The sequence below is a fragment of the Pygocentrus nattereri genome, chromosome 13 (assembly GCF_015220715.1).
Source record: "Pygocentrus nattereri isolate fPygNat1 chromosome 13, fPygNat1.pri, whole genome shotgun sequence".
NCBI classification, from domain to species: Eukaryota; Metazoa; Chordata; class Actinopteri; order Characiformes; family Serrasalmidae; genus Pygocentrus; species Pygocentrus nattereri.
Window position 1 is genome coordinate 4619831 of NC_051223.1, and position 23753 is coordinate 4643583.

The 23753-nt window shown below is 37.1% G+C and overlaps 1 protein-coding gene across 2 annotated transcripts in view; it reads right to left on the reverse strand.

The window, feature by feature from the left end:
• LOC108431415 overlaps positions 1-18899 on the reverse strand; it is a 35533-nt gene extending 16634 nt beyond the window's left edge. Inside the window, exons 1-10 of one of the 2 annotated variants that reach the window (XM_037543893.1) lie at positions 18161-18899; positions 16256-16600; positions 13660-14010; positions 13009-13110; positions 10817-10912; positions 6962-7054; positions 6547-6621; positions 4311-4427; positions 1490-1546; positions 1004-1066 (exon numbers count right to left, since the gene is read on the reverse strand). In XM_037543893.1, coding sequence (XP_037399790.1) covers positions 1004-1066; positions 1490-1546; positions 4311-4427; positions 6547-6621; positions 6962-7054; positions 10817-10912; positions 13009-13110; positions 13660-14010; positions 16256-16600; positions 18161-18212 — 1351 coding nt within the window. In that variant the 5' untranslated portion in view covers positions 18213-18899. Of the gene's footprint in view, positions 1-1003; positions 1067-1489; positions 1595-4310; positions 4428-6546; positions 6622-6961; positions 7055-10816; positions 10913-13008; positions 13111-13659; positions 14011-16255; positions 16601-18160 lie in introns of both variants that reach the window. The other variant, XM_037543892.1, reaches the window with a different exon arrangement.
• Positions 18900-23753: the final 4854 nt, after the last annotated feature.

Genomic DNA, 23753 nt, shown 5'->3' on the forward strand with positions numbered 1-23753 from the left:
TATTAATGCAATTATATTAATATTTTTCAAAAAACATACATTTTTCAGTTTCAACCTTTGATATGTTGTCTTTGTAGTATTTTCCTTTAAAAATATGGTTTACATGATTTGCATATCATTGCATCCTATTTTTATTTACATTGTATTTACACACAGGGTCCCAACTTTTCTAGAAATGGATTTGTATAAAAACTGAGATGAACACTGAAAACAGAATATGCATTGTAAGCATCACAGCAAGGGGCACTATAATGACAATGTCGTACTGCCAGAGTGCTTTCTCATGATCAACTGTCCCCTTGAGTGTTTTAACTGCCATAGTAATATAAGAATGCATGATGAGTTTGTACAGAAGGACCATGCGTTTGCAATGTGTTGTCTGAGCATTTGTCATTTGTGTTGGTATCCTTGCATTGAGTATGTTTCTGGCCTGTACAGACCCAAATATGGCCCCAGTCTACCGTTAAAACCAGCTGCCTAATGTGAAACAGCTCATGGTGTTATACATGTATACCAGAGACTTTTGTAATACAATTTCTTTTAAAGGAACTTGTTTTGTTTGAGTTTTCAAGAGCATTTTTATATTTAGTACCTTAATTGGTAACTTAGCTAGGCAGGTGGCTACAAGTAGTAAGCTAGCAGTTTATGTTTATATGTTTAATAATACATACAAAACATTGTTGTTAATAATTATAATTCACTGATGTACAGTAAAATAACCTTTACTAATGCATAATGATCCAAAATTTTGTCCTCAAGGAAACCTATTTTCATTTAATAATTAAATACAATTATACAAAAATATTTTTGCTGTCCTTAGAAAAACATGTATCTGCAAAAGGTTAACTTTCAGGAAAGTATCTTAATGTAATGAGACTATTCAAAGGAATTTGGAGCCTCATGAAATTCACATATTTTCACACAACTGAAGTCACTGTATTCAAATGATGGAAAAATGGAGGCTTGTTTTGGACATGAACAATATGCAGAGTATTGTACTTACATTGACACCTGAAATAGACAAAAATCATCTCCAGAAATGGTAGAATGAACAGCACCAACTTAGCTGAAAATGAGAGAATGGTTACATTACATGCTTTAGCCTGATCAGAAACTGTGATTCACTTTCATGCTTAAAGCATTTTTGCTTATGTAATTATTTCATTTAGATATTTCACATATTATATTTTACTTACTAAGATTCCTTTGTTTATGAAATATAAAAATTAAAACTACGCACACTGATATGCTTTAACGTAAACACTTCTCATGTCAATCAGGTAACAGATTAAGACTGAAAATCAACAGAAATTTTGCACTACTAATTTGATTTTTACTTGAATCACAAATAATGTAAAATTAAGCAAGAAATTACATAAATAATGATGTTTGAGATTTTGACATTGACAAATGTAACTATACAATACATGATACTAACAAAAACAAATATTGTGCAATACAACAAAAAGAACAGAAACTGTTTACTTACATATATTAACACCATATGTGAGAACAACGTAACACCCTCGTGCACCGTTGATTAATTCTGTTAAAATATAATTTGTTTGTTCTTGTTTGAAGATTTTTGTAAGTCCTGTATTGGAAAATAAAATATTAATAAAAGTTTTTTAGGATCTGTGATTTTGCAAAAAGACCAGAAAGCTAAGCTGCTTGTACGCCACTTTATATCTGAGCATATGTAAATATATGAAACAAATTTATGAATATTGAATTCATTGCAGCCTTCATTGAAACTCAGCATTACTATGACATGAAAAGAAAAATATAGTTAAGGAGCAATTTAAAGACACAGGGGAGGGTAGAAACCATAATTTCATAAACAGTTATTCTATAGCTTTGGTTTGTAGAGCTGGCATCTGAATAGTGCGAACAAGTGAATAAATTTTTCTGTGTTGAGATTAAAGCATCCTGACTACAAATATGAAAAAGAGTGCAAGGAAAGTATTTGAAACTGTTTTTTTAATTCCACTGGAGAGACAAGCATGAGTGCATGAAGTAAAGCAAGTTAGTTTATGCATGTCACATAATTACATATTCATGCTGTAGATAGAAGTGGCCCAAACACAAAGCACTGTGTACTGTAGAAAACACACTGAATCTAACATTTCCAAATCTGTTTTTTTGCAGTCTTCATATGCAGATCAACACAGTAAACCCATAAGTTGCTGTTACTGTATTCCATCACTTCATTCATTTTACTACATTATCTTTTTCTGTGTGGCAGCAGTGACTAATATACACTGTATGGCCAAAGGTATGTGGACATTTGACCATTCCACCTACATAAGCTTGATGGACATACTTTTCCAAAGAAAAAAGGCGTTAATAAGGAGTTGGAACCCTTTGCAGCTACAATACCCTCTACTCATCTAGCAAGGCTTGCTACAAGATTGAGTATGTAGGGCAGAAATTTCACAAAACTGTGGCAAACATGGCATATTATGACAGTCCCACAAGACATCAAGCCATGCATGGAAAAACGATACTGAAAAGTCTAATCTCTAGAAGTTTTGTTTGCATGTGTAACTGCTGCAAAGCTACGCAAAAAAAAGGTTATTTAATAGAGACAAAGCTGTGTTCACTACTCTTGTCTTCTGTGTTCTCCATTTCACAATAGCAAAGGGCTTTTTACTTTCTAAACCATATGTACATGGGAAAATAACTTTCAGAACAATTCTATATACATATACCCCAGACAGTCATAACATTAAAACCACTAAAATGTCCTTGTTTCTACACTCATTGTCCATTTTAATCAGCTCCACCTACCATATAGGTAGACTTCTACAGTTACATACTGTTCTCTGCATACTTTGTTAGCCCCCTTTTACCCTGTTCTTCATAGGTCACAGGACCACCACAGAGCAGGTACTATTTTGGTAGTCGATTGTTCTCGGTAGTCTGAGTGGATCAGACACAGCAGTGCTGCTGGAGTTTTTAACATCCCAGTGTCACTGCTGGACTGAGAATAATCCACCAAAAAAATCCAACAGGACTGCTGTGTCTGATCCACTCGGACCAGCACAACACACAGTAATGCACCACGACCACGCCAGTGTCATTTAAGTGCTGTGGGGATCCTGACCATTAAAGAACAGGTGGTTTTAATATTATGGCTGACCACTGTATATGCAAACCCAAAGACAATTCCCAATTCCCCAGACCTTTAGAGTATAAAATCACGAGTGGAAAAAGTAATTGTACTTTGTAAGTATACTTAAGTATTATTTTGGAAGACTTGTAATTTACTGTGTTATTGAAAAGTGAATATTTGTATTCTTACTCAAATTAAATTTTCATTTAAACCTTCAAAAGTACTTTCTGCCAATAATCCAGTAACTGCTGAAATCAGAGGATTATATTAATAATCTTCATGAAAACTCATTGCAGTAATTGACACCTCCATGATATATTGGAGTCAGGGGACTGGCATTCTACTTGTTTATATCCCACCTCACTACCATTATCAGTCTGTAAAAAACTTTTTAGTTGTCCTTGAATCTAAGAAATAAAACTTTTATTTTTGTTTGCACAACTATATAATGAACTATATAGATCACTGTCTGCATTTATTGACTATATTGCCACTTTATGTTCTTGTCTGCTGCTGTACTGGGTTGAACTTTTTAATGCTTTTAATATATTTATGCCGGTCATGGCCAATTACGCAATGCTTCTGAGATGTAGTATAAGTAAAAAGCATGTGGAGATTAAGCAAAAATCTCAGCAATCTAACAGGTTTTTGTAAAAAATGCCTAATATGCATAAACTAAAAATGTAAATGTCAGATCTTATTTGTTAAAACTGAAATAAGTAGCATTACTGAGTCAGCACAAAAAAAGCTAAAATATGGTGTAAAGCATGAAATAATCATTTAAAAGTCAGAAGTGTCAGTCAGATTGGACAGGAGTTTTTGGACCATCTCAAACGTCTTTACTTATTAAAGTCACACAAACGGGCTGTTTAGTTCTCAAATGCAAAATCTACTAACAGAAGCAAGTAAATCTAAATACACTGATGAAGATATGATGGCAAAAGTAAATAATTCACTCGCATCCTCGGAAGATGTGTCCTTCAAGTTTCTTCTGAGAGCACTCTGAATGCTCTTTCAATGCACTTGCAATTGTCAGATTTATCCGCCTGGGGAAGCAGCTCAAAGCATAGCCCACATTACAAACGTTCTTCTGCTTATGTGCAATTACACATTTCCACCAGAGAGGTCTCCAAATCCCTAAATCTTACATAGAGTAGCTTTAATGTAATGTAATAAAAAAAACAGCAATTCTTACCTTGAACAAAGATATTTATGCAGAGCAGAAACGGCAGTGACAGCAGAACAATGATGATCCCCAGCCTTACAATATTTTTGGTCTGCTGATAATTGTGCCATAAGCGCACAATAAAACCTAAAGTAGATTTAAAACAAAAAAAAAAAAGTAAAAGAAAAACACTTCTCTTCTAGGGAGCAACCTTAATTGTCTGTTCAGTCTGAAGTCAGCAAGGTGTGATGTTTTTCTTTCACTTCATTCAAAACAGATGGATTCCATCACTCCTATGGATAGCGGAGATACAGATGTAAATTTGATATTTTTGAGGTTAATATAATGCTGATGTAACGTACTATGAATGTGCTACCTGTCTTCTCATGTGCATGTGGTTGTTCTGTTTGTTTATATAAAAACAATGAGCCAAACAATGTCTTTAAAGCAAGTGTGATTTAGGTAATCAGTTGGCAAAGTACTAATTGATGTAGCATAAGCTTCCACTACTTGTTAGCTACTCTAGTTTTGCACTGGAGCTGCATAGTTAAAGAACCAAACTTCAGGCAACATCATCAGTGATCAATTTTGGGGTCGGGGGAAAAATGAGTGCATTTAATTTTTGGCTCACTTTTAGCAGTTTTGCACTTACAATAATTTAATCCAAATCTGATTTTTGATGTTTAATTCACTTAGCTTTAATTTGACCCAAAAGTATGTTTGTTTTCTTTGGCCCCAAGAAGCTGACTTGAGCTCTCTGGACACTTGGAGGACACTGCAGTACATGTCATCATTTCAGAGATTTCTTAAAATGGCTGTTGGGCTGCTCACAGTGCATGCAGCTAGAAAATGTCTAAAACTGCTTCACATACTACCCACTGTTTTATTGATGTGAATAAAAGCTTCCTGGACAAAAAATTATTAACCTTGCATGTTTAAGGTGGTAGTAATTTCAGGCTCCTGAAGATGGCGACGAAGTGTGCAACAGGAATCACAGACTGAGAAGAGTTGGTACAGTGCAGTGAATGTCAATTCAAAGTGTGAATGATTTGCAAAGCAGATGTTAATGATTGGCAAAAAAGTAATTGCATTTGCCCATGCCAAAGGCCATGGTGTGAAGGAAGTAGCTAAATCTGCAGGTGCATCGAAGTGTACAGTCGTAGGGGTCTACCAGCAGTGTAAAAAATCCCAGTCTACAGGAAATTCTCATCAGAATTGTGGCCGACAGCTGATACTGACAGACAGGGACTGCCTTGTGAATAAAAATCGCTTCGCTTCCAGACATAAACTGCTTCTAGAAGTCAACTCAAGGTTCTTCACTACCAATTTATGAAAGAACTCCCCACAGGGAACTGCATACCTAAAACATATGGAGAAGTGTGGCATGCAAGATGCCTTTGCTCAGTTCTGCTTGCAAAGTTTTCCAGTAAAAGTGGACTAAGAGACATAAAAACATGTTATCTGGTCAAATGAATCTCATTTCTGCCTGAATAAGAATGATGCTGGGTGTCGTGTTCATCATAGATTTCAGGAAGCCTTCAATCAGGACTGCATGCAATGTGTGGTTCAAGCTGGAGCAGCTCTGTGATAATCTGGGGGTGTTTTAATTACATGCAAATTGATTATTTGATTGAGATCATAGTAAATTTGAACCACAGTGCCTACATTGAGCTGCTGGACAACCAGGTTTTGCATTTTGCTAATCATCTTACCAAGGAACATAACATTCCTATCCCTGGCAGGGCTGCAACTGTGACTGATTGTCATGATGACTTTCATGAGCATTCACACGTCTGGACTGACCCACCAAATCCCAAGATTTGAATGAACTTCAAAATCTGGGTGACTACCTGGAACAACGAGGAATATGCCTCCATGAAATCTGTCTGAACTGCTCAATTCTTTGATACAAAAGTGGCTAAACACTGATGTCATCTACATTCAGTCCAGGACAAATCGAATCACAGCTGTTATTCGTACTCATGGAGGTTTTACATGCTATTAGGTATGTTTCAGTCACAGGTGACTACAGGTGACTATGAGCTTACACACACATCATTACATCCATCCATCCATCCATCCTCTAAGCCGCTTCTCCCTCAGGGTCACAGGGACATCATTACACACACACACACACACACACACACTATGTATATATATATATATATATATATAAATATATATATATATATATAGAGAGAGAGAGAGAGAGAGATACAGATATAGATAAAGATGTACTTGTAAATAAAAAATGATGTGTACATACCTGAATAAGCAAAAGCAGCTATCACAGCATATTCTAGTGTGATTGCTGATCGTTTGATAAATCTTTGAAGAATCGCTGTAAGACAACAGGCCTACAATTTCAGCCTGAAAATACTGATCAGACAGTTTATGTACACATACTGAATATACATTGCCCTCATTAAGTTTCTATAGTCCTCACATTTAAGTCACATTTTCTTTTTTAAATTACAATCCTTTTCCCCAGTTTCCTCAAAAATACAAATAGAACATATAATATATAAATATAAAATACAAAAGGATAATGCATCATTTGAATTTTGCTTTTTGTGAAAGATTGATGTCATAATCTACACTATACTGAATCACTTATGTTTTTATGTTTCTATTTCTTTATATCAGCCTCCCACAAATCCATATTTCTGAGTAAAACATACCTTTAAATGTATCCAAATATGGAGCAATCCAAAACAGGAAGAGAATCCTTAGCAGGTTAATCGCTGAGCAAGTAGCTGCTTCAGTGAGGAACCCTGCAGTAAAATAATCACTTTTAATAAGAATAAAATACAGAAAGTTGAAAAATGACTTTAATAACAACTCTTTTTCTTTGTTTGTTTGTGCCAGTCATATTAGTATGCAAAAGTTTGGGTGCTTTTGATAAATTACACATTTCGTTGATTTTAAAAGTAAAAATAAGTATTGATACCCCAAATGTTTAATGAAGTGGGAGAAACAGTAAAGCATCTGAGACCATGGCTTAATAAAGAACATTAATAAATTTGAGTTATTGGTTCTCAATTAGGGAATCTAGACTTCAGCACACTCCTCAGGCTTTTGATGGTTTTTTTATCCAACAATACAGCTGGAATGGCTCCCGCAACAGCTTAATTCTGTAGCCACCAATGTCTACAGAGAGAATATTAAAAATATTGCAAAACATGATGCTAACTAGGATCCATTTCCATTAGCTCAGTTCAAGAGAACAAAACCCTTTATGGCAACTGAGAATATGTAGTTTAGATAAATATAATAATATAATACACAATATAGAAAATTTTGTATGCATATTATGTTCACTCACAGAGCACTTTATTAGGAACACTACACTAATCCTAGAAAGGGCCTCCCTTTGCTTTAACACAGTCTCAATTTTGTGGCACAGATTCCACAAGATGTTGAAAACACTGCTTTGAGATTCTGGACATTGTTAACATGATCACATTATGCAGTTCCTGCAGATGTTCAGGTGCACTTTCATGCTGGGAGTCTCCCGTTCTACCACAGGTGTTCTACTGGATTCAGATCCGGTGACTGGGAAGGCCACTGAAGAACACTGAAGTCATTGTAATGTTCATAAAAGTAGTTAGATATGAGGTTTGCTTTGTTACATTGTGCATTATGATGTGGGAAGTAACTGTTAGAAGATGGTAAAATGAGACCATGAAAGGATTTGCATGGTCAACAATGATATTCAAATAGGCTGTGGCATCCAAGCGATAATAGATTGGCATTAACAAGCCCAAAGTATGCCAATAAAATATTCTCCACACCATTATTGGGTTTACTGATTCATGCTGTTGACACCAAATTCTGACCCTGCCATCTGTGTGCCTCAGCAGAAACCAAGATTCATCAGATCCCGCTATGTTTTTCCACTGTTCAGCTGTCTAGTTTTGATGAGCTTCAGTGGTCTTCAGCTGTTGTAGCCTATCTACCTTAAGGTTTAACATGTTGTGTATTCTGAGAAGCTTCTGCTCAACACAGTCATAGAGTGGGTATCTGAATTGCCGTAGTCTTTCCATAAGTGTGAACCAGTCTGGACATTCTCTGTTGACCTCAGCAGTTCTAGAAATACTCCCAGGACATAAGCAGTTTTAGAATTGCTCAAACCAACCCATCAGGCACCAACAATCATGCCACTGTTAAAATAACTGACAGCCTTTTCTCCTCATTTTGATAGTTGAAGTAAACAGAATCTGAAGCTGCTGGCCCGTGACCCCCAGATTTTATTGTCCATCACCACCAGGCATGCAGTACTTTTTACCATTGCCAATTAAAGCCCTCTATATTTGAACAGACTGATCGGAAGAGAAAGAGATCAGCAAAAACAGAAAGAAGCCAGTAATACTTTAAATTTGCCACCCTATATATTAAAACGTAAATTAAGGATTTTTAATTAATAACAGCTTAATAGACAGAAAAGTATGTGCTATCAATATAAAGGCCATTGCACATGTAACAGAACACGAAAAGGCAACATAAAAATGCCAAACACTTGGACAAGTATTTTTTCATATTAAGACTATCAAAATTATACACACCAGATGTAATGCAATTTTTTTTATATATTTAGGACCTTGCAGCTGATCTAAGAGAGAGCAGTGAGCATTGCTCGACATCAGTACCTTTGGTTGATCTGTACCTGTTGTAAGTGTATTTAAGTACTAGCTTTGCACTTAATACAAACTACAAAGAGTTAAATCTACTGTGTGTCATTTTTAAATAATGTTCTTATAGATTTTTTAAAAATGTACTTTAAGATATTTTCTGCATTTTCCTATTATGGTTTCATCATTTTCAGGCCATTAAAAACATCCTCCTGGATCATGCCCTCAGACCCCCCCAGGACAGGCTTAGGCCCCCATCCTTAAACCTCTAGTGACATCCCTGCACCCGACAAATTGATTTTTTTCTGATGTACTGCAAAAGCTTGTGTTATCAATGGAAACATGTTAACTATGCTATTCCAGCACATTTGACATAAATATCAATCTATATAACCATATCTTTGACATTTGACAGCTCTTTGACATTTTGATTAATTTTACAGCCACCGTATAATATCCCTCAAAAGCATTTTATAAATACTTTCATCTAAGAAGCTTTACCCGTTCAAGGCACAAATCTCTTGATATACCACCACTACCTTCATTAGAAAAAATAACTCTAGACCATTTAGAAGGAAGAGGCCAGATTTCCGTTCTCTATAGTTTTATGGTGGCAAAATGAAAAGAATCTTCTAACTGTAAACTTTGAGCCTGGAAGACTGACCTACATAAGGAAATATCTGAGGAAGAATGGAGTCTGGCCGTCTGGCCTGTGGAAAGGCCCAGATGCAAACACTAAAATACTAATTCAAAGCTTCTTCAATACAAATGGCTAGGCAGATGGTACATCACACCATTCAGGCTACACCAAATTAACTCAAATATTCCAGATACTTGTGTTAAATGCAAACAGAGTAAAGGGTACACTGTTCCACTGTATATGGGTGTGCACAGTGTCATTGATTATTTACAAGGAGGTTCCTCTTAGGCCTAAACGGTGAATTTTTAAATATTCCCAGATGAACTTAAAATCCATAAAAAAGAATCCTCCTTGATTAACCTCTGTCTCCTTGAAGCTAAACATGTAATAGCTGGAAAAAGGAAGAATCCCCTTGTCTACCACAGTGGATAAAAGGAATAACCTCAAGTCTTGCATTGGAAAAAATAACATATTTTATCGAGGGTAAAATGAATGAATTCAGAGATATATGGGAGGTGTTCCTGAATTTTCTTGAAAAGGGGGAGCTTGATGACTGATGATGGGCAATTCAATGATGTGTACTTTGATATAGTGTAAACATAGCTAGCCTGCTTAAGGCCGCTAAGCAGCAGTCTGAAGAATGAGAAATTAAGTTAACTGAAGCATATAAAGCAGAGGAGGGCTATAAAAAAAAGACAAAGTGCTTCCATCTGCTAATTTCCATAGGCTGAAATGTCATGTAGAAATGGCAGCGAGCTGTAAAAGTCAAGGAATCTGGAAGACCAAGAAAATGCCTATGTTGGTTTAAAAAAGGCCAATTAAAACAGCCAGCAAATGACCTGCAGGAAGGGGCACTGAAAACATTGCACAAGGAAGATTGAAAAATGGATTCCACTAAATATCAGAAAACTCTGGAATTTGAGTTCATCGTTACAAACCTACAATTTAACCACAAAACTATACAACATATGGAAGATATTTTGGAGACTGAGCATATTTCCAACTTATTCCAAACTCTACACATCTGACTCTAACCTGTTATAATGATTACTAATCTCCATTGCTAAGATACCATGTGGTCATCATTATTCCAACCTTAGTTCGAAGGATCAGAGTATTGTCATAATGTTACAAAGTGATGGAGGAAGTTTTTTTCAAGCATGTAATTTTTAAGCCTTACTACAGTCTTATTACAATTGCTGAAGCTATTATACAGTTGTATAAAATGAATAAAATATAAATGAAATATAAATTACGTTACTTACCTTCAATGACCCCCCAAAGGATAAAGGCAAGGCACAGAGCAATGTTCGAACAACAGACAAGTGTGTACTGCACAGCTAAGGCTCTTTTGCTGTTGTCTACCGAGGAAACAAAGAATTTGTGTTTGAGCGTTTGATTATAATTTAAAGCCGTCAACATTGTTTCAAACGTTTACATTTTTGTTTCAATACTAAAAACTTGAACAGTAAAGATCATTTACCAGTGTTACATTTCAAGAAATATAAATAAATACAGGTTAATTGTAGATACTCAAAAATTCTGAACTATTATCTTCTCAGAACAGAGCATGTCAGAATGAAAAATAATTGACAGTGGCGTCTCCCAGGCCACGCAAACATTGATTTGTGGACAATGCCATTCTGGAAAAATTTCAATCTGGCTGTCGCCCAAAACATAGCACTGAGATGGCTCTTCTGAGAGTCTTAAATGATCTTTTAATGCATGCTGATGCTGGTGAGGTATCACTTAATTCTTTTGGACAGCTTTTGATACCACTAATCATGGTATTTTTTTGGAAAGGTTGAGTCAATGGGCTGGAATTTCTGGGACAGCACTAAAATGGTTTTATTCTTATTTATCAAACAGGTCATTTTTTGTGTCTGTTGGTGACAGGATGTCTGCCCCTGCGTCTCTCAGCAGTGGGGTGCCTCAAGGGTCTATCTTGGGTCCACTTTTATTTTCTTTATAAATGCTCCCTTTAGACGATCTTATTCAATGATTTAATGTTTCTTTTCATTTTTATGCTGATGATAGATATATCTGTCAAACGAAATGACACTGGTAGATTGGCTAATCTTACCAATTGTCTGACAGCCATTAAAACCTGGATGTCTCAAAATTTTCTTAAACTGAATAATAAAAAGACAGAGGTTTTAATTGTGGGCTCTGAGGAAATCTCCAAAAAGGTGCAGTTAGCTATTGATTGTGTTGGTTTAAAGGCAAAGCTCTTTGTGAGAAATCTCGGCGTGACTTTTGACTTCCACCTCAGTTTCTCCTTACACATCAAGAGGCTTCCTCAATCCTGCTTTTTTCAACTTAGAAATATTAGTAAAGTTAGAAATTTACTGCCCTTTTCTGACATTGAAAAAATTATTCATGCTTTTGTCTCCACCCGTTACTAACTTAAAATCAAAGGGGGACCGGGCTTTGAAAGTTTATGCCCCAAAATTGTGGAATAATCTTCCTACTGATGTCAGACTCTCTGAGTCGATTGAGGTTTTTAAAAAGCGTTTAAAGATTTATTTATTTTTATTTTATTTACAGCTTTTGATCAATGTACTTTATAAGTCGGTGTGCATTTGAGTATTGAAACTGTGTGTATTACTTATTTGAGTATATGATTATAATGATCTTAATTGTCTTGTATTTTATTTGTAAGTATTTTGTAAAGCACCTGTGAGTCACTCTGGAAAAGTGCTATATAAATAAAGTTTTACTTTACTTACTTATGCAAACAACCCAACGCTAGTGGAAGGGGTTCAGCCCTACATGTTTGGACTTCAGTCTTAGAAAAACAGCTTTACTCTTTTCCACCACACTCTGAATGGTGAGTAAAAGTGGCAAACAGAGAACAAGCTGTCTAACACGCATTTTAAAGATCTAATTACATTTTGCAGTTAATGGAGAACTCAGGCTTTCATCTCATGTCAGGCAGATTACAGACATATCATGTCTGATATTTGAACACTCAGCAGTAACGTGATTCCTGAAATCTATAGCTAGCTAGCTAACTGCTGGACTGTGCTTCTGAAAAGAATGGTGTAATAAACCTTAATAACAAGCACTTAAAAACCTACAAATAAACAAAAGCTCATATAAGCTACTTGCTGGGAGTTTTGTCTGGGACTTGGAGCAGCAGAAGATCAGTCACTTTATGTTAGAGAGAGGAATGTGGGTAGCTGACGTTTACACATTGCTAACTCAGTCTGGTGCTTTGGCAGATCTGACATCACCTGTGCCAAATTTAGTCCCAGTAACTCAAATCAAACTGAAGAAAATGACAGAAAAAAGTAATTAAAAATCTTTCAACAGAAAAGACCATCATTCTTTACCTGTCAGTTTAAAATATAGACACTAGGTAGACAAAAATCATAAAAATAAGTAGACAGTCCCTGTAACAGAATCTTCCATTACCATATTTTAGAAGTCAAAAGCAAATAAATAAAGAACTTACCATTTCTTTTTAAAGAAACATATGCTGGGTAGCCTAACACAACTGGAACTACAAATGCTATAATGCAAAGAAGCAATATCCCTGTGTGCATACTGGAAAAACCTGTGTGGCAGAAATACAGATTCATTTATAGCTTCTGAAAACAAGGGTATATTCTTATTTCATTCTGGTTTCCTTTTCAATTCTTAGCTGCAGGTTGATGATGATTTTTCTAATGACAAAGTGAACTGTTTTCATATGACAATCACATTAATAACAGCCTGAATAAACATTTTATGCAGAACAATCGTACTCTCATTTGATTATCAGTGTATTAGGTACTCCTATTCAGCAGTGTGTTGTCTCCTTTGGCTTTCAGAACAGTATTGATTCCTCTAGCATGAATTCAACAAATTTCTAATTGTTTTGTGCAGTAATGCCACCACTGCTACATACTGCTACATGACACCTACTTTTTAAAAAGGCCTTTCCCACAACACCTTCTAAATTAAAAAATCAGAAAATTAAAATTCTACATAGTCTGAAGAAAACTCAAACACTTTTATTTTTATGTCACACGTTTCAAGGCAGTTAGTGACTTATACTTTGTATATGTGTTCAGGGTAGTCATATTGTATTGTCCAAAGTATAAGTACAAAAATGTTGACTTACCCAGCTGCTGTACTTCCACAGTTGTGTTATCAGCAAACTCCCCAAAGAATGCTTCACATATATACTGGCCTTTGTCCTCAGTTCGGAGATCCTTCAGTCTAAATGAGAAATTTCCTTTCTGGATTTCTTCACGGCTGAAGAGCTCGACTCTGTCTGCGTATCTCTCATGGGTTGATTCAGGCTGGACCTCACCATTTAGGAAGATCAACACTTGTATCTGCTGATCCACTTTCTTCCATGAGACCTCATCAAGCTTTTCAGGTGGGATATGGGAGTCCACAGAACAATTCATAGTGATGTCCTCACCCACATACGCAGATACGACATGACCTCCAGTCACAATCAAATACTCTGAAAGAGTAATCATTTAAAACAGTACAGTATAGAATCCTCACTTCAGAATATACAAATTAAGGTATGCAGCGTGTACTAGTTCATTAGATAATCATACCATGTACCAGATAAGGGGATTGCAACATTTTTACATTTTGGACTGATGAACAATTAATCTATTGATGCACAATTTATCTGCCTTTCATTGCCTCATCAATCAATGAAAGAAACCAATGATCAGAAATTGCAACCCCATTTTTTAAAAAGTTGTAATGCTGTGCAGAACGCAAATAAAACTAGAATGCAATGTTATGCAAATAATGTAAACCCTATATTTAGTTGAAAATAGTACAAAAACAATATATCCACTATTGAAACTGAGAAATGTTGTTGTTTTTTGGAAAAATATATGGTCATTTTGAATTTGATGCCACACATTTAAAAGAAGTTGGGATAAAGGTATGTTTTCCATGGTGCTACAACACACTGTGAGTGTATGGGAACTGTGTAGACCAGGTTCTTTAGCTCTGAAAGTGAATTATTTTTCCATTCTTGCTTGAAAGACGATTTCAGCTGCTCAACAGTTAGTCCTTTGTTACATTTTTCATTTTATAATGTACTAAATTTTATCAGTGGGTGACAGATCTGGACTGCAGGCAGGCCAGTTTAGCCCTTTCACTACAGAGCCATGCTGTTTTAATACATGCAGAATGTGGTTTGGCATTGTCTTGCTGAAAAAAGCGAGGCCTTCCCTGAAAAAGACATTGTCTGGATGGCAGCTTATGTTGCTCCAAAACCTGTTCATGTTGTTTAGCATTAATGGTGTCTTTAAAGATGTGCAAGTCATCCACGCCATGTGTACTAATGTACCCACATAATATCTTGGATGCTGGCTTTTGAACTGTGCACTGATAACAAGCTGGAATGTCTTTAGCACAGAGGACATGATTTCCAAAAAGAATTTCAAATTTTGGTTCATCAGACCACAGGACACTTTGCCTCAGTCCATCTTAAATGAGCTCAGGCCCAGGGAAGATGGTGGTTTCTTTTTTACCCAATTATGTTACAGATCTTTTGCCAATTTACCACCAGGTGCTTTTTAGCATTACACAACTTTACCAGTGTTTGTTGCTTCGATCCCAATTTTTTAAAAACATATTGCTGGTTTTAAATGGAAAATGGGCATATATTTTTCAAAAAAACAATAACATTTCTCAGTTTCAGCATTTGATGTGTTGTCTTTATTTTCAATTAAAAAGTAGGCTTTTAATATTTTGCTCATCATTGCAATCTGTTTTTATTTGCATTTTGCACAGCATCCCAACTTTTTTGGAAACAGGGTTGTATTTGGGTAGTGAATCAGTCTCAGCACAGCAGTGACACTGATGGTAGTGTATGGCACTAGCACAAGCACATCAGCATGTAGCTGGACTTTGTACACACTCTGCAAGCTTACTTTGTGTTAGCTATCCTCTATACCAGTAACACCGCTGAGCCAGGTACACTCATACCATCAACCCACATAATATTATGCCACTACCCTGTCAGGGTCACTGCTGGGCTGAGAACTGCCCACCACTCAAAAAATATTGGGTCAACAGCAGTCCTGTGAGAAAGACCATAAGCAGCCTTGTCAAAAAGACCAAAGATGTATGTGATATAGATCAGCTGATAAACTATGCAGAAAGAAATCAGCGAAAGTCAGTAATTGTAAACGTATATAATAGCACCTATATGGTAGGTGTTCCTGATAAAATTGTAGATACGTGTACAAACTAGACAGGTGTAATTATAGACTGGCACCTCATTGTATCTCAAATGAAAATTAACTATGTTACAAATTTATGAAATGTGTGGAAGGTATGAGTGCTGTATTTTAATGCGGCTGCTTCCAAAATGACATAGCATGAATAGATTGTGTTAAATAACCAGCTTCAATGTACCACTTTGTTTGATTGTGTGATGTTATGGAACTGATTTTTCATTTACTAATTTAAAGAGGCAGTTAGGTTCATTATGTAACTTATGCTGTAAATTTGTAAAATTTTCATATTTAACTGAAAGAGGGGGAGTTTAAGGCTAATGAAATCAAACAAAAAAAAAATCTGGTAAAAAAATTCATTTCCATAAAAGAATCATGATCGGTGCATGAATTGTATTGAACTTTCTCATATATTGTTCTTTATAAAATAAGACATCCTGTTCAGGCTTTTACATTCAAAATTATTTTCTACAGAACATTATTAAAATCAGTTTCACTCACCAATCTCCTTTATTTCAACTGATGTTTGACCAGTTTCCTGTTGACTGTAAACAGAACAGTTGTAAATTCCTGCATCTTTAGTGGTCAGATTTGTGAGGAGGAGAGAGAAGTTTCCACGTTCGACCTCCTCAGTAAAGAAACTGGCTCTTCCACTGTAGGCCTGGTTCTGAGCCTCTGGTCGACTTTCTCCGTCTTGGAATAAATGCACTAAAGTTCCAGAGTCTGCTCCCTTCCACTCCACTTCCAGCTCTTCCAGTGGTAAGGGGGCTTCAACATAACAGGGCAGCATCACTGAGCCCCCCAGCTCCACAATCAGAGGATCAGAAGGACCGAGCACATGGAGCCCTGAAAGAAGAGTTGGACAGAGTACTGTCTAGACAAATTTTATTCTCTTAGGGTACAAAAAATATAAGGTTGTTTTTCACACCTTGTTTATTTGCTGAATTCCACACCAGAGTTTAGGTGTTTCACCTGAATCATTGTGTTTCACATTGATGTGGCTAAAGTTAATCTAATTAAATTCATAGGTGTTCTTTGATTGGGCAGAAATTTAGCAGGGATGCAAATGCTCAGTTACTTTCACATTTGTATCCATGAGTGCAAACAATGTATTTTTATTATAACTTTCATTAGACTATCACACCATAAAATCCAGATCCATTGCAAATGGATTTTAGCCTCCTGTCACAAACAGTACTGTGCTGAAGCTATGCTGGATGAAGAGGGAAAAAATGCTGCCCTCTTTCGGTGCAACAAAATGCAAAAATCCAAAGAGCTGAACAAAAGTTCACTTGGAAGTGAACCAAGACCCATATTATCAAATATGGGTGGAGTATTCACACCAATCAAAAAAAGACCTAACTAAAGGAAAAGCTTGAGCAGTCCACACCCTCAAAAATACAACAAGGTTCTTAAAAAACACCTATGCACATTAAATCTTTTAATGAGTTTTACAGTTACTATATTCACTCTCCTAGAGAAAAAGGTGCATATTTGAACCTTTTTATAACTTTCATAACCTTTTTAAGCAGAAAAATATGGACTGAAGACAGGGTGGAGCTAATACAAGAAACATTACTGTGTCTACACACCTGACCCAGCTGACGAGGAGCTCTACCCCTGCTCTAACTAAATGCACAGAATATGTACAACCACAGTGGTAGAAAGTGTGTCCTGAAAAAGCTATTTTTTTATAAGACTGTAAGTCATAATATGACATAAGGTTGACCATTTGGGCACTGTCCATTTTACCCTGGTATGCCTACAAGGTGTTTTCTCTGCAAAAACCAAAACACATCCTTTGAATATTTAAATTAAAAAATGCAATTTAAAAAAAAGTTGCTCCTTCCTCATCGTGGTTTTCATCCAAGAGACAAAAAGACATGTATAAAACACGTCATTTGCCTTGTAATTCAATGTCTCTTTTAACCACTTCTCCTGCGTTACTTTCATTTTCTTGAAACGGACCTAAAACATACTCATTATATTTATAAAACACATCCTTTGCATTTTAATGCAAAACCTGCATCAGTCACTTCTCAATCTTCGTTTATGTGTTCTTCAAATGGACAACAAACAAACAAACAGGATTAAACCATGCCCTAATATCCTCTATCCTTAATATACAGGCCTATTACTAAGTCAAAATGTAGGCCTACTGAATGTGGCACGCGATTGCCTGCTTTTGACTTAAAGGTAATAACGGCTGAAAACGAGTTTCTCTTCAAATACTCGACTCCAACACCATTTATTGTATTACTTTGTCACAGAGAGAGCATTTAAGGTCATGTTTATCTGGAGGCGGTGACGCATCGTGTGCCTCCTTATTTTATTTAGAATTTTTTTTTAGTTTGTTTTTTAGCTCTACAATAAATATAAACGAACCGTGTTCAAATCACTGCTTACCGTCACAGATGAACAGAACTCCTGACAGAAAAAGACAAATATTTAAGCCCATCTCTACATCTGAAAGAAATACAGCACTGCACTGAACATTTTCACTCTCAATACTGAGACTCCAGCGGTGGGAGGGGCCGGAAGGTGGCGACTCCACTTGGCGACTCCAGCCAATCACACAACAGGTCTGCTCTGCAGTTTAAACGCTTCGGTTATACAGCCGGCTCTCCGCAATACTGAAACTGCACTAAAGTACGGCTTTGGGAGTGTCAGCGGTTTCCTTTTCCTTGCTCTTCTGTTGCTGTGCTTCTGTCGTGTTAACGGCGTTATTACTGCTCTGGGCTGCGACGTCAGTTAAATGTGGGGGACATTTCGTGCTCTGATTCGGTTCTTTTCGATCCGAGCTTGTTGTGGCAGGAGGTGGGGTGTTCTGTGTAGAAGAGCAAGTATGTTTTGCCTTTCAGGAGACACGGAGAGAGAGTTAGTTTAGCCTACTCGATTTAAATGGTGTTATTTCCTCAGTTCCACAGCCTCGGCCAGTAGCTCTTTCTCTCGTCTCTCTCTCTCACTCGTTGACGATTTTCTGAGGTAAACCAGCTGGCAGCTAAAGGTCCGACACACAACAGTTTAAACATTCATACCGCAGCGAACAACTGTTTCCTATATAAAGATTTAACGGAGTAACGGCGTAACGGAGTAAGTAGCGGGGAACGAGGTGTCACACCATTTTCTCTTGAAATACAAGCTCCTCTGGTTTCTCCTCTGCCGCGCATGCGCCCCGCCCTGTGAAACGCTGGTCCTCACTACGTTTTGCTGCACGTGAACGTAACGGCAGAATTTCAAAAATTCAAACTAGTAGAGAAATAAGTAGCGTAAGCTGGCTTCAGCTTCACGGAGACCGTTAAATGGTGTGAAAAGATGTAAGGAGGTTGCCCTCTCTGTGCTTAACTGGTGTGCAACATTAGCTTATTTTCGCTGTTTCACAGAAACAGGTCAGTGGTGTTTTCTCTCATTTGCTAATGTTTGTGAACTGGTTAGCTTTGTATCAGCAGTTTGCTAATCCATAGCCTAACACCAGCGTGACTGAGATTTCAGGATCCTCCGGACATCACCCCTCCTTCTTGCCAGCAATTAGCAGGACCATCATTATAAATACCGTTTTTGGACACAGTTATCCAGAACTAACTACTAAGTTTGCCAAAATCAGGTGGACAGTATCAGCATTGTCTGCCATCGTGTGAACCTTCTGGCTGGCTAGTTCACTCTGACCTAGCCAGCAGTGTGAATGACTGACTGAACGAAACGAAATTAAACTCCACCAAGGAAATGTTGAAATTGTGTTAAACTGAAACAGGGAAATACTGTGAGCGTGTTTTATTTACACAATGAACAGTGGAAATGCACGAGTAATTTCACCAAGCAAACCCCAAGAAATAGGTCTTTCAACATAAATAGGTCAAAATAGCTGTCAATCAAAACGCGTTTTGACGCATTTGTAGTCAGTGAAATGTTAACACAGCTTTACATATTTGACCATTTAATGTTTGACATTTTAGGGGAAGCTGAGCTTCCTTTGCAGTCTTAGAGAAATCGCCACTGCTCTGTCCGTCGCTACTACGCGCCCTTGAATTATAACCTTTGAAACACGATTCTACAAATTTTCCGTTGCACTGTAGGATCGGTAACATATACACTCGGGTTGTAACTTCAAACACATGGTGCTTCCAACGCATTCCTTCTAATTACCAAGACAATAGGCGTTAATCGCTTCACAGCAGGGGAGTGGGCTACATGGGGGCTGCTTTCCCTTACGAACATTTTCATAGCTTTAGTCATTGTAGTGCTAGCTAACCTTACCTTACATTACTTGTTGTGTTGTTTGTTCGTTCTAACCTTGCATCGTGGTATTTGTACAACGTTTGTGAGTGGTCACGAAATTCAAACAACCATTTTGCCTGCCCTATGTCGTTCGCCTTGACAATGGAGAAAGAAGGGTGTGAGCTGCAGATTTGCACCCACAGTTTTGCTCCAACAGTTTCAGCCCAGTGGAACACATGTGCAGTAGAACAACGCTATTGTGCTAAAGTCCTCATAGACCACTATGGTCGTGTCGTCATTTTGTAGTTTGCGCCATGCTGTTATGCCCATATTAGGAACTCTGGGTCTAAACATCATTTCTATATGGCCAGAATGAATAGGGTTTTCAAAAAACATCTCTATCACTCCCTGGATTGAATAAAAATGTCCAGAACCCAATACATTTTGTGCTGTAACTTTCTTCTATCTAATACCACTGGATCCTCCAAATTATGAGGTCATTAAAGAGTTGAAATATAATTATGGCTACATGTGAGATAAAGCTATTGTGCACTAAATTGGCATCATTTGACTGGCAGCCTCCTTAAGCAGGTTTTAGCAGTAAACATTTACATGTTCAAACTGAGGGTAAATGAAAAGGAGTCAGAACAACATCAGGGTTCCCTGCAGTTCTCTGTTCTTCATCTGATGCTCACTGAAACACGATAGATCTCTCCTTTTAGCTTGAAGTAATCTACAAACGAACCTGCACTCAGGCTGATCCAGTACAGACTCAGCTTAATACCATCAACATCACCACTTTTATTTATATAGAGCCTTTCCCATGCTCAAGGATACAATCAAAGAACATCAACACAATAAACAAAAGGACAATACAAGTAAACATTCAAGTATAAATGGAACAATGATAACACAGTGAAAACAAGTACATCTTTAAAAGAAATTTAAATGAAGACAGAGAGGTTGCATCCCGAATAGACTATAGGAGAGTATTCCATAACTTGGGAGCTACTACATTAAATGATCAACCACCCATAGAAAGCAATTTAAATCTTGGAACATGAAGAAGGCCTAGATTTTGTGATCTTAAAGTACGAGATGGGACATATAGATGAAGAAGCTTTGCCAAGTATTGAGGAGCCAGAGCTTTACATGTTATAAAGAGAACTTTGTACTGAATATGAAATGTAGTGGGCAACCAGTGAAGACTATGAAGGACAGGGGTGATGTGGTCATTCTATTTTAAATAGGTGACAATCCTAGCAGCGGCATTTTGAACATACTGTAACCTAGTGAGGGTTTTGACAAGGAGGGCAGAAAAGAGAACACTGCGGTAGTCTAGCCGGAATGTCACTAATGCATGCACATGTTTACAAAAGTGTTTCTACATTGGCTTGACTGAGAAACGGTCGGAGGTGAGAACTTTTGCAAAGATGGAAAATTGCTGTCTTAACAATGGAATTGATGTAGAAGTCAGAAGAGAGTGTAGGGTCAAAAGTAACTCAGAGGTTGCAGACGTGGGGAGAAGGTGTCATTAGAATCCCATCGATATTGATGCCAAGGACAGATGAGCTAGATATTAGTGACTTTGAGCCAATTAAAAACAACTCAGGTTTGCCAGCATTCAGTTTGAAAAGTTCAAACTCATCCATGACACAAGGAAAAGGAAAAATTCATCAACTGGCTGCAGCACCTGCCTCTGTGAAGGAAATGATGTAAAATGTTAAAGAATTACAATTATGAACAATTATGAACAATCAAGCTCTCTAGAGCATTCTATGACATTCCTAAGGGTCAAGTTATCTGAGACTGAACTGCCCTCAGGTGTTGGACACCACAACTATGAGGTAAGGTTGTTTACCACATTGTAAATAACACAGCATTTATAACATCTGGTCATTTGTTCCACATATTACCATAACATGTATAGCAGGAGTCATCCCTTACTGTTGTTTTTTGGGTGAAAAAAAACGTTGTCATACCCCTGACATTCATGAATGAGACACATCTTCATTCTTCTTAGCTGCAGCCTTTGCTCTTGAGACCCGAACCATTTTGTGGATGGATGGCTCAATCAGCCACCAAAATGCCATTAAGTGGTCATAGCTTGGGAATCTGTTGGCAAAATGATGATGATGATGATGATTATTGTTGTTATTATTATTATTATTATTATTATATGTATATAATATACTTTTATACTATGATATATTTTTCTAATTTTAACAGCAGACTGGTTGTCAAAGTGGCAGTGAATTGCATCTAAAGCTTTACTGCACGTTACCTGGTGTAAAATCAAATGTCCTCGTCGGAGCCGGAGAAACGTTCCAACCCAAAGGTTAGCTGGACACGCAACTCATGAAGCTGATATCTCAGCTCCTCCACTTCACGGGACAGATCTTCATTTTCAGTGCAGGACGTGTCTAGCGATGATGGCTAAGGAGCAGAACAATAATCATAATCCACTGTAAGATCAGTTGATGGATCTTCCAGGGAGGTAGGGTCAGCCGGTCTTTCTCCCCTCTCCCACACACTTAGCCATGGAGCCTGAATGCTGTATCTGTTCCATTCAAAAAGAAGTGGTACTGCATCCTTTGTCAGTCTTCTCCGACCTTCTGGGGTTTTTGGTTCAATCAAGTGGTCTGGTATGAAATGTCTGCTACAGACTTTTGTATGAGGCGAGATAGTAAATTGGTCCCGACGTATGTTTATTAGCCACTGGCTCCTGAGGTCACTACACGCTGGAAAGCTATGAAAACTTAAACTGCTATTAAACTTCGCAGATGCCGAACAAAGAGGAACACAACAGTGCTCTGAATATTTCTTACATTGTTTTTGGAAATGTTCCGACTTAAAAACTTTGCTCCGAACACTCATTTTGATATTACGCTAGCTAGTTTAGCATATGCCGCTGTTTGTAACAATACAACCGGAAACGTTGGAGCCGCACTATTTGAAAACAGAAATGCGTCACAGCCATGAGTGCAAGGAGTCCATTGCAGCTATTATTGGAGGAAGGGGGGGCATTGGGCATCCATTAGGGGTGGAGCTTCTGAGGGAGCAGTGAAGGGAGGACCTGTGACTGACTGAGGTCCCAAAAAATGATTAGAACAGTAGGTAATTTTTAGATATTTTCAGTATTCAATTATTAGCCTATCATTAATAGAAACTTTATAGTACACTTATAAAACTAACAGGTTCTTTTACTATTCTATCCAAAGAATCTCTATATTGCCCTTCCCCTCCCCTCTATTTACATTGTTTAGTTCAAACCAGGCGCGAACAGTCCTTGCTCCCAGTGAATTGTAAATGAAGAGCGCTAGTGGAGCTTCATGCCTCAGCTTCCAAAAATGAGAAGAAAAAAAGGAACAAGAGAGAGCAGAAAGGGAGACAATGGCACATAATTTTTCACAAAGAAAGTTCGTGAGTGGTGGAAATAAACCTGTTAGTCCATAGTGAAATGGGCTACTTTTGCTCCCCTAACAGTGGTACCTTAATATCTTCGCAGAAAACTCTGTGTTTACATTTTGCTTCTCTTTTAGCCGACATTTAATCAATGCAGGCGAACTTTTAGCAAGCGATTCATAATCAGTTGTTTTCTTTTTTATTATTATGAAAAAAAGAAAAAAAATGTTCAATAAGAATTCCAACATTGTAATTATTTTTCCACAATTATTTTTTCAGTTATAGCCAGCTAAGAATTTTACTAACTCTTGTGTGTTTTTTCAGTACATTGAGGGATTAACATGCTAATTTTGAAGCCTCGGCATGTTGTTTTAAATAA